This window comes from Aptenodytes forsteri, unplaced genomic scaffold (assembly GCF_000699145.1).
Source record: "Aptenodytes forsteri isolate BGI_AS27 unplaced genomic scaffold, ASM69914v1 Scaffold161, whole genome shotgun sequence".
NCBI lineage: Eukaryota > Metazoa > Chordata > Aves > Sphenisciformes > Spheniscidae > Aptenodytes > Aptenodytes forsteri.
The window spans coordinates 426,935-439,246 of NW_008795023.1; the positions used below are offsets into that span (position 1 = coordinate 426,935).

The window sequence follows — 12,312 nt, forward strand, 5'->3', positions numbered from 1 at the left end:
AATACTTCAGGATTCTATTGAGTATCGTGATTTTCCAGAATCTTGTAAATTTGGGGACAGTATCTCCAGAAAGGAGAATGTGCTGAATCCAGTTAACTGCTTTAGAAGAACAGTATATTCAGACATTGTGATAAAATGTTAAGGTCTCATAATGCCTTAATATATGACCAGAAGAACTCAACATCATTTTAAAAGCCAAAATATAGTACAAATAATTTATGTAAGAAAGTAAGAGACATTTGTTGGGCAGAATGTAATAGTTAAAAATGGGACATTGCAAACTAGACAGTGAAGTGTTTTTGCAAAAACCTTGGCTATTGAATAAGTAAAAGACAATGATTTAGTAGGTTGTAATTGTATCAATGGACTTAGAAAATACCATAAATCACACATGTAGAACACAAAATTGTTTTCAGAAGCAACCATCCCCAAAGAGACAAATTTATAGGTTTTCAGGGTCTTTTTTTCCAATTTATATTTGATAGAAACCAACATCCAAGAAATATGCCCTACTAAATCGTCTTTCAGCTCTACATATCTCCATGAAGTGCTTGAGGGTATGGACACTAATGTATATTATGGTGACCTTGACCATTGCAGGAAAAAAAAAACAAATAAAAAAGTTACATACAGGTCTTGAAAAAATACAAATTAATTATTTTTTCATAGAGATTAAACATTTTCCTTTCATTATTTTGTTATTATTTGTTATTTTGATAGGTTCTACATATTTTACTTCACGGCCCAAATTCATTCTGGACTGATGCTAGTTTCCACAGGACAAAGCCTGCAGAAAGGCTTGATAGGTGCAAAGTCTAGCACAAGGTGAAGAAAGGTTATGCCAGCTGAGGTAGACTCCTCTTCCACTCCTGTGCCAAGCCCTTACAATCCAGAAAACCTCAAATGCAGTGGCACTGACTACGTAGAAAGGTCTGTCAGCAGAAGTACTGTCTCAGATGCATTAAATGGTAAGTTTGTCTTGAAAGTACACTGTAACTTAAACTTGACTATCCCACACCAAAAAAAAAGGGAAGAAATACAAAATTATCCATGTGGTTAGAGGAGTAAAGCTCTATGATTTTATTTTAAAACCCTACTTTGATTCATAATTGATGAATTCTCATAACAGTAAGTGTTTAAAATATTTCAAAACCAAAAGTAACTCTTAAAATAACGTATACTTTAAATGGGTATGTCTTTAAACATCCAGTAAACAGGGATTTATGAGCTTGGCATTATCAGGTAAGTAGAAAATAAAATTTCAAAATACTACACGTATATATGCAATAATACACTTTCCTCTTTAGTAATCTATTTCTCCTCTTAAAACAGATCATTACATTTACCTCTTAGTAGCCTTCTTCAGCAGCTTTTTTATTTCATTAGTCTTACAGGTGTGCTTCTCATGGATAACCACAAATGCACTGCAGCCTTCTGGTGGAGGTTCATCAGCTGCAATCTAATATTTCAACAATTATACTCAACCAGAATGCTTTGATTGCACTTCAACTTAAACTCACATCCCTTTGATTAAAATAACTCAACAGCTGCCATTGAGTTGTGTTTCTAATTAAGCCCATTCAAAATTGGATACATGTGAAAAAAGTAATGGAAAATATTAGAAGATTAAGACCTCATAACCTTTGTGAGATGTAGTCTATCAAATGCAGTCATACGCCAGAAAATGCAAGTCTGTTTATGTTCTGTAAAGACAGGGCTGAGAAATCTCCTCTACAAGCTGAAATCACAGCCTGTACTCTGAGATATTTTTAAGTTTAGTCGCTATCAGCTATCATGTTAAGGTACAAAGATTTGACTCCTAACCAATAAATCCCAAACAATTAACGTCACTTTTTGGTTCTCTCTTCTTCCCACCCCCTGCCTTTTTTTTTTTTTTTTTTTAATTTTTTTTACCTTTTTCCACTCTATTCCCATTAAAGTGGGAATCATATGACTGCATGTCAATAACTCTGTATTCACAAGCTGAAAGATAAAAATGGAAAGATATGAGTCTGAGATGATGATATTCCTCCAGGGAACACTTTGAAAAAAAACTAACTTTATTACAGCTTATTACCTTTCAGAAACATGGATTTCTCACTTTACCTTGAAGGTGGCATTGCTAAAAGGAGGAGGAGCAGTTTTAGGCTACAAGCACAGTGAATTTATGTCCTCTCACTTTTTCATTAACAAAGCAGGTATTTGGCTATTCTATCTTTCAACTTTTCAAATACTAAAATAATGAGAGAGATGAGAAGTCTACTAAATAACAAATATAAATGACTTGAAACTACAGGAAATTTCTGAATTCCCATAGGATTATTTAAAGCAATGCAAAAAAACCCCACAACCTGAGTTTCAAAAATGAACAATTTCAAAAATTCTACCCTGAAAATAATGCTATCCATACAATTAAACATGAATATTTGTTCAACATAACCAGCTTCTAAAGCATCGCCTTTATAAATGGATCATGTTTGATTCCAAATAATGTCGGCATATATTTTACTGAACTGTAATAACGAACATTCTTTACTCTGCAGCCAAAATACCACACAAAATCATGTACCAAATATGTCAGATAATATAGTCACCTGCTGAAACATCTGAACAGTTGGAGAATATGCCCGTATGGAGAGTGCAAACTTCAAGAGATTGATTTGCAAGTTGGATAAAAATTGTCCTGCTTTCTTCAAGATTAAATTGTAATAGGAATGCTCTGAATCTGTTGAAGGAAGGAAAAAAAAAAAAGGCAAACTTTTAGTATTTAGCCATAAATGATGTGGCATATCTACCTGTGCTACATAATAGGCAAATATTATGTTAGCGCTGCTTGGCAGTTCAAAAGTCTTGAATTTTGTCCGCTGATAACTGTTTCCTTTACTACCAATTCTGAAGGCCTAATGCAACATAAATACAACAAAAGTGAGCACAATCGCACTAGTTAATATCTAAACCATTTTCAGCAATATAAAAATCCACTCAAGATAATAATGTCTCTCTGCAGACCCATACGGAAAGTCTTGGAGAGAGCTTATTGATTTATTTCTATTTGTCATGCTTATGTTAGCCTTTTAACGCAAATTTTGAAGGTTACTTACTTTCAGCCAGCATTATTTTACAAATTATGTCCTCACATTTAGTCTTGGAACACTCCAACCATGCAACTTACGTAAATAAAAATCTTCTAAAGGTGACATTCTTTGGGCTACTCTCACATATTCTATTTCTTCCTTAAAGATACATGATAAACAAGAGTATGAGAATGGATGCAACATCTGAAGTGGCTTCCCCCCCTCCCTGCATATCTCGCCTTCTCAAGGCCAAAATTAGGACTTCTCAAGGACAAAATTAGTAAGAAGGAAGGTGGATGGTGTCTGGCAATGACAGAAGTGATAATAAAGAACATTGGTTGGAAATAATTAACCCTCATTTCTTCTTCTAGAGATATATTCACATGAATATTCTCATGCTGTCCTTGGACTGTGAGGCAAAGAAGCCTAATTAGAAAGAAGCTGTAATATTGTTCTATCAAGTTGTGAAAAAGACCTGCATCTGTTTAAGGAATAAACATTGCACTATATGATATTCTTGAACACAAACAAGTCAGAGTCAGAGAACCAAAGCTGTGACCATACCAAGCATTGTGCACCATCCCTGTTCCAGAGGTTGCTCTTCCACAGGAGGAACAGCTGAAACACACGTGAAGCAGTCCAGAATTGCCAATTTATGGCCCAAAACCCCCAAAAATCTATGTAGTCAGCATGTATTTTACTTACATAGAATCATAGAATCATTAAGGTTGGAAAAGACCTCTAAGATCATTGAGTCCAACCATCAACCCAACACCACCATGCTCACTAAACTACATTGATAGATACTACCTGGAAACTGCAGTGATTCAAGATTTTTTCACGTGTAATTCAAATATTCTCCTACAAAGGTGAAAATTTGCAGCAATGGGAAAGTGAGTTGCAGGAAGGAACCATTCTAGCTGTCCAGCTTGAATTTATCCGTGTTCTTAGGTCAACACCTTATTTTAAAAGGTGCTCTCGCTGTGAAAGTGGAATGATCATCCCAGTGGGAAACCCCTTTAGGAGTCCAAAGCGGCACCAAATTTTTTTTACACTGTGTGAAAATCATCTCATGTGATTTAACCTGCCAGATTTTATCTGCCTCAGCTGCAGTAGATCTCAGAAGTACTTGTATCAAATGATGAGTGCAGCAATCAAAAATGCCACTCCCTCACCATGGCCTAGGTTCCAGCAAAACATTAGACCACATACAATAGCCCTGCAGGCCATAGTTTTGGAAATATCCATTAACTGCTCCCAGCAGTTCTGTATACAATTTTCATAATTAAGCACTTCCTATCCTCTCACTTTCCTCTTTACAACCCCTAACCTTCTTTTGTTCTTAAAGCCTCTAGGATCTCCTTTCTGCCTTTTCCTGAGTTTGCTGTAATTCACTAGAAAAAAAATATCTAAGATTACAAAAGGGTATGACCTGCCAGAAAGCTGCCTTCCCATAAATTATATATGATCATTACTGTATAACATTAAATTCAATGGACGAAAAACCCATCTCTTCTATGTTTTCTAAACCTACACATAGCCCTGGCAGAACTCAAATGAGATAAATTTGGCTTCACGTGTTCCAAGTAGTGAATGTAAGAAATTTGGAAATGGCAAATACTTCCAGATTGAAACGTCTTTCCAATAACTATACTTTCAAATTTTATTCAAATTACCTCCACAAAAGTAAAAATTCGATCTGAAATTTCTGCCTCCCCACTCATCCCCAAATAACATCCTATTGAACACAATGAAGAGTTATTAAATATACAATTCTAAAGATACCGCCTCAATAAAATATTTTTACCACAAGTCTTTAAATTCTTTGGCTTACAAATTCCAGCTGTGCTTTCACTGCTGTATATAAAACAACTGACGTTTTTGCTCTGGAAGATGATTAAGACAATGATGATTTTAATGAGTAAAGTAAAAAGAAAAGAAGATAAATTTGTTCTGTGCCTTCAAAAATGATTGTATAACATATTGACAAGGTTACATTTATCAAATCATGCATCTACTCCTACTACTTCAACTTATATTAACACTACTGTCTTAATTCAGACTACAAGTGTACTTTAAACTTCAGCAAGATAAATTAATCCACATCAAATGCTATATGATCCACCTAATGCAAAAACATTTTTTAAAGTTTATTACATACAGAACTATGGTTTCAGTTTTGCAAATTATTTTCACATAGTATTTGCTTCTTGAAACTTGATAACTACTTGCCCTCCAGGCACATTTTAACACTGCACTCCATGCTGAAGAGTAGAAGTCATAATAAATTTCTGAGGCTGTTACAGGGAACCATGGAGAAAGAGTTGTTTCTGGTCATAAAATGCTTCGTGATAGCATATTACCGCTAAATTCATTAACAAAGTTGATGTAAAAATAAGTAAATGAGGAAACATTAATAGCATACAGCTCCAGATTTCAGATATCTGAACACATGTGTATGAGCTACATATCTGTAAATTTCCATTCTAGCCAAGAGAGATATAGCCTAGCAGCCAACAAAACCTGAAAAGCTATTTAGCTCACTCTAAAGATGCCTAAATTTGTCAGCTGAACAGCTTTCTCAACTCCTGTAGCCAAATTGATTAGATTGACTACAACAAGAACTGAACAGCTAGCTAAGTAGACTCATACTTAAACATCGACATTTACTATCCACGATCTACAGCAGTCTCTCACATCACAGGTAGACTAAAAATAATTAAAGGGAGACGACCAGGACAGTCACAAAAAGAAAGTAAAGGTCTATATCACAGCTCCTGTGATCCCATGCACACACATCACAAAATTAATCTGAATGTACGCTGGTGGCCTGCAGAAGAATTCAAAGTACTGAGGCACAGGAGGTAGGGAGAGTAAACATAAGGGACATAATTAGTCAGAAGAGCACAGGGTGCTGGGATCATTCTTTTGAGGGATGGGAGTATAGGGATTGTTCCAGCTGCATAGATGTGTATATCTGTATCTGTAGATCAGCTAGGGAATTAGAGATCCCAGGTAACGGTAGTTCAAGCAATCACTGGCCAGTCAAATCCCTATGACAGTCGAGCAAGATGCCAGTAGAGAGGGAATATTTTATTGCATGATTACTATAGAAGTGCCATGCTTGTGAAACTGATTCCTCTTGAATCTTTAAGGTTGATATGTATGTAAAAAATACTTATCTAATTTAGTTGTGAATAATGTGTAGTCTTCTAGATTACAACAAATAATTTGCATGATTGTTGTTTATATGTAATATACTGTTATATTTTTTTCAGAGAAAACAGTTTCCCTATTAATACGTTTGTGTGGGTTGGGTTTTTTTTTTAATATATATTTAAGAGGCTGCTGAAAATTCAATATATAAACCAAATCACTTGGGAAGACAGTAAACACAAGTTATAATTAGTCAGCAGGGAACTGGCTACTTATCTTCACTCTGTGTTCCTATATTAACCTTCTGAGATATAAAAGCAGCAGCAAGTTTAAAATGCAATCTTCAGTGTTTAGTAACTGTGCTGTTTTTAATATGAAAATTTTGCAGCTTTGATTTCTTTATAACATACATGCAGCCCAAAATAACATCATCTGCATTTCCAAATCTTCCACAAGCCTGGCAGCAAGTATGTTGCATATTAAGTAGACATACACAATGTTGTCCGTGCTACCTGAAGACCTCACTCTAATATAGTGTATCCCATCATCAACTTTTTGATGTTTTTCATAGTGTATAATCTCAATGATGCCCAAGCTGATTTGAGTTCATATTAAAGAACCACGTTAAAACAACCAAATACATCACCAGACTAAATGCTTTACCAAATTCCATATACATTGTCCCTACTAAATCCATTAAATTGTTACATATATCATAGCTAAACAGCCCATTAGTAGACCTAATTTGCTAAGGCTCAATATTATAAATGAGCAAGTTAACAACAGATGTTGATTTGATTATTCTAAATTTAAAATAACAAGTTTTGAGAACTGGTAAGAAACAGATTGGAAATCATCCAAAGGATGATAGAAAAGAAAAAAGAAAGAGGAGAGAGGCGAGAGAGAGGCGAGAGAGAGGCGAGAGAGAGGCGAGAGAGAGGCGAGAGAGAGGCGAGAGAGAGGCGAGAGGAGAGCCACCATATTTGATTTTTTTAAGTTGCCTTTTATTTTTAATACTTCATGACTTCTGAAATACTCAACAGTAGGTTGGGATACAAATCTATCATCCAATTCCCCTATAAACCCAGTTTTTCAGCTTCAAATCTAGTAATTCTTTACCGTCTATGAAAACGTTTCTATTTAAAAGTAACAATGCTTTTATTTCCCAGTTATCCATCCTATCTACTCTTGGTATCATCCAGAGCAGAACTGAAAAGTCAATTGCCCCAAACAATCCTTTTAAGCCAGATCCTTTAATTTGCTCAAGTAGTTATTCAGCCTTAATGCATCATGAACATCCCTCTATGTCAATGTGTCTGGACATGCAACAGCTAAGACGGAACCCATTCCACACCATCCAGAGAACCAACTTCTCTTCAGAGGTATACTATTACACACCTTGCAGTAACTGTGCCACTCCACTATTTCAGTATCAGTATTCTTCACTCTAGCTGACCATTTTATTGTAGATGTCTAATGCAGACTTCCCTACTGAAAGGGGCTTAACTATTGCTGGATACATATGATGCTCATAATATTGCTATTTCACACTTAGTATGTTGACTTCAGTAAGATGCTCTTAAGTTGGAAGAATTAATATTGATGTGATTTTGTCATTAAATAACCACTTTCTTTTCCTCTAAAACTGAATCCTTTCTCCTCATCCTGTTCATCAAGAGCATTGGTTTGCTTGTATAATACTATCCTAACTATGAATCAACTTTTAGGAAAACCACTTGGTGCCAAAACTTTAAATTTTCCTGCATTATAAACATAGGAGTTTGTTGGCCATAGTGATAAATAAACGTATACACATCAGTTGCTTAATACGCTTAATTAAAGTAATATTTTAGTACATTCTCAAGGTTCCCCACTACCGGCATCTAATACTTTATTGGCAAGACAGACCACGCAGATCATCCTACTGGTAATTTATTTATTCTCAATCACACAGAGTTTATCCAGGTGAAGTCAGTAAAGTATGCAGCTAACAGCAAATTTCAACGGACATCTGTGTCACTAGTAGTAAATGTCACTAAAGCTTCAAATTCCTTGGAAAGTTGGTCCAAGCAAGCAGACAAGAGATGGCTGATAAAAAACCCCAACACATCACCTAATACATCAGTCTTGTCTCTAGGCAGTATCAGCTGCATCTAAACCACTCATAGAGCAACAAGAATAATTCAAGTCAAAAGTGACTTCTGGAGGTCACCTCATCCAAACTTCTACTTAGAGGAGATCTAATTTCAATGCTAGATTAGGCTGCTCGGGGCCTCATGCAGTAGTTTTGGCTATCTCCAAGAACAGAGATTCCACAGCCTCCGGGGGCAGCCTGTTCCAATGTTTACCCAACCCCATAGCAGAAACATTTCCCTAGTATCTAACCAAAATTTCCATATTTCAACCTGTGCCCATTGCTTTTTTTCATACTACTGTGTACCTTCATGAAGTGTCTGGCTCCATCTTCTCTATACCTTTCTATTAGGAAGTTGAGGTTACGAGGTCTCTCCTTACCCTTCTCTTCTTCAGGTTGAATAAAACCCAGTTCTCTCAGCCTTTCCTCAGAAATCTGCTCCAGTTCCCCAGCCACTGCGGTGATCCTCTCCCAGACTTGCTCCAGTATGTCCATGTTTTTCGTGCAATGGGGAGCCCCAGACTAGGCCCAGTGCTCCAGAGGTGGGCTCACAAGTGCCACATACAGTGGAATAATCAGTTTTGTTGACCTGCTGGCTACGCTCTTGCTAATGCAGCCCAGCATATAGTTGGTCTTCACAGGCATAAGAATTTAATGCAACTCACCATTGACAAGAATCCCTAGGTCTCTTTCTCAAAAGCCACTTTCTGGTCAGCCAGTGCCCAGGTTGCACTGTTGCTGAGATTATTCCAGCCCATGTGCGGGAGTCTGTAAAGCGCCTTTGCTGAACTTCCCAATGTTTCTGTTGGGCTGTCTCTCCAGCCCGCCAAGGCCCCTCTAATGGCAGCCCTACCCTCCAGCTTCTCAATTTCTCCTTCCAGTTTTGTGTCATTCACAACCTGGTGGAGGGTGTAACCCATGCCACTCTCCTGTGCATCGACAAAGACCTTAAACAGCATTACTCAACAGTATTTGCTTCAACAAATGCTACTAGCAGCTGACCAGGGGTCAAATTCTGCACCTACTTCCATTTTCCATGTCCTCATGCCCTTACACAGAATGGCTCTGAGCAGCATTCACCAGCTGGACCTACTGTTCTCAGCGATTCTCTCTGGTTTTGTTTATGCTTCTGACCTCAGACCATCCCTAGTTTTCATCAGCTTACAGTAATTTTTTTTTTTTTACCTCTCCAGTTGATATCCCACAACTATAATCACAGTTCTTTGTACACCTTCTGCTTCTACTATATCCTTTCTAAAGAAATGAAAAGGAAAATACAGGGAGACAATAAAGTAGAACATCATGCTTTACTCAACACAAAAGCGCATCATGGAATCATAAGCAGCAAAATGTTGTTTACCATACAGGTCCCCATTCCTTTCCTAGTCGTTTTTTAAGTCCCTCAGCTGCTTTGGGCATTGCTGAGCACTCGGATAACATTCTCACTGACCTATCCACATGGACACCACAATCTTTTTGACTTGCATTCAGACAGTCACAATTGTTGAAGCGTGCTGTTTCTTAAGTTGTCCCTCCCACATCAGCATTTTTCACATAACAAGGATTCACTTCTGTCATCTCACTGCCATTTCCTGCATGCTCTTTCTACGATTTGTTAGCTTTTGACTATTAATGTAACATTCAATTTACCTGAAGTCTCTTCTAGTGGTAGTGTTAGGTCCTCACACTCATGCCTCAAGAGCTGTACTATTCTGAAGTAAAGAGCAAAATGAAACAGCCATACCTTGTTTTGAAGCTTTTTTCACCTTGTTCATCTATTGACCTACCAAGTAGGTCAAATATTGACCAACTTGTTGTAAAGCCTGGTGGGTTCCAAATTTTTCATTACTGTGGTCATTTCTAGTAAACTGCTCTCCAAGGTATCTTCTGGGGTGACTCACTTTTATGCTTTATTTGCTGGATTTTATGCTTGCTTTGTTCTTCCCTCCAAACTTCTACTTAATATTCTTCTGTCTAATCATGCAAGGTTTTTTTAATCCTATTTTGACAGTGATAAACATTTATTCTAAAACACCAGTATTGCTGCCAGAAAATAGTCTCTATGCCATCTACAAGTATTAAACCTTTTTTGGTCATTCTTTTCAGTTTCTCCTTTAGCTAGCATTCTCATTTTAGTTATTTGTGGGATTCTCTCCCCTACAAACATCCACCTTACACAAAACATGAAGTCTGAATATCCTATAAGCTCTTGCTGAGTCACGTAAGAAGGCAGGTATCTTTAATCTTACACTTCTGTTCTATATTGTAACAACAGTTCAGTCCATCTCATCTTCCTTGCTTTTAGAACTCCCTTACAGGGAGAGCTCCCAGGGGAAAATATTCTACAACCTTCTGAAAGAAAACTACCAAGTAAGCAATAGTGGAAGAGTTAGGCTTTACCTACTCTATCTGTGTTAGCTTGATGTTTAAAAGTTAAATACAGTGCAAGATAATATATTAAAACTAGCATGCTGTTTAACTTACCTCCTTGCTTATAAACTGTTAATTCTCGAACATTTTCCAAGAACTGCCAAAACTTCTCATTACCATCTTCTGCAATAAATTCACTGTTTAAAAATAAAAATGAATTGTCCATAGGTTGTCTTTGTCCCAAGATGTACCACAGTAAAAATCTTCAGTTGTTTAAAATAATACCCAGCAACAACCAAGTATTAAGTATTCAATGACCATCTAACATCTCTAGCATAAAACACTGAACAGCAGTATGTTTTGGTTAAAAGAAATTTTGAACAAAATACTACCAATCTGAACTCAACAATCAGAGCTGTAAAGCAAGCAGACTATTCTCTGATACAGAAATAAACATAATTTTTCACTTTATTTTTCCACAGGTATTCCAATATACAGTTATAAATAAAATCAATTCAGCACACAAACTTTATTTAATAGTGTCTAAATATACAAATAAGAACACACGCTCTGTCAGCTTATAGTTTTTAATTAAATTACAGGCTTTTATCGATGACAGTGTCTACTTTGCTATGCAGGGGAGGTCCCCAATCTCTGGAACACTTTCAAAGATGGGTTAATCCTTACAAAGCATAAAAGGTAAGGTTTGCTTTATTCCAAACACCATTCTTCCATTTACTGGTAACACTTTTTAGTTTTCTGTTTTTTCTTAAGGGGACATCAGTTGCTTTTTTCCCCCCCTTGTGTCTGCCAAAAAGATCTACTTGCTAGCATGAGCATATTGTTTTCCAATCTTTACTTTAGAAGTTTGCCACTCCTTTGATTACAGAAGCTTGCAATTCTCCCTTTCATGTGAGTTCTCCAAACAGCAGCAAATAAGTTTAAAAACAAAACAAAAAAACCCAGATTTTAAACCAAACTGGCAGGGGAGCCACAAACACGTAATACTGGAACACATTTTCACTCCTATTTTGAAATTATGATTACAAGTTAAGGATACCTTTTTAAAAAAAGACATGTTTTACTACTACAGCTTCACATCTTCACTAATACCTTTATATGTAATTGTTTCATTCATGACTGAAAGTAAACTAATTGGGGTGAGATGAAGAGAGACTGTTACTCAGTGGAAGGTAGGGATTGTGTAGACTGGCTCACTGCACCTCCTCGACCTAACCCGCAAAAACATCTGAGTAGGTTAAATACAAAGCAATTTAAATAGCACACTTAAAACGTGGGAAAGCCTGTCAGCGCTATCCGTAACATTTTACGAAGGGAGAAAACAGTTAAGCCTTATACCAAAGAAGTACTTTAACACACTCTCTGACAGAGGAAAAGGCGCAGCCACCCCCTTCCGACAGCCCACCTTCCCTCTTAGCCCGCGCAGCGGAGAGAAGAAAGGGGCCCCTCCCACCTCCTGCCCCCTCAGCGAGGCGCCCCCGCCCCCCAGGAGACAGCCAGGGGAGGCATCGCCGCTGCTCCCCTTCCCCGGCCTAACGGCCCCGCGGGGCAGCGGAG

The 12,312-nt window shown here is 37.1% G+C and overlaps 1 protein-coding gene across 1 annotated transcript in view; it reads right to left on the minus strand.

The window, feature by feature from the left end:
- Positions 1-2,703, minus strand: part of UGGT2 (UDP-glucose glycoprotein glucosyltransferase 2) — an 88,580-nt gene extending 85,877 nt beyond the window's left edge. Inside the window, exons 1-2 of the mRNA XM_009275810.2 lie at positions 2,595-2,703; positions 1,347-1,459 (exon numbers count right to left, since the gene is read on the minus strand). Coding sequence (XP_009274085.1) covers positions 1,347-1,459; positions 2,595-2,606 — 125 coding nt within the window. The 5' untranslated portion in view covers positions 2,607-2,703. The remainder of the gene's footprint in view (positions 1-1,346; positions 1,460-2,594) is intronic.
- Between the last annotated feature and the right edge of the window lie 9,609 nt (positions 2,704-12,312).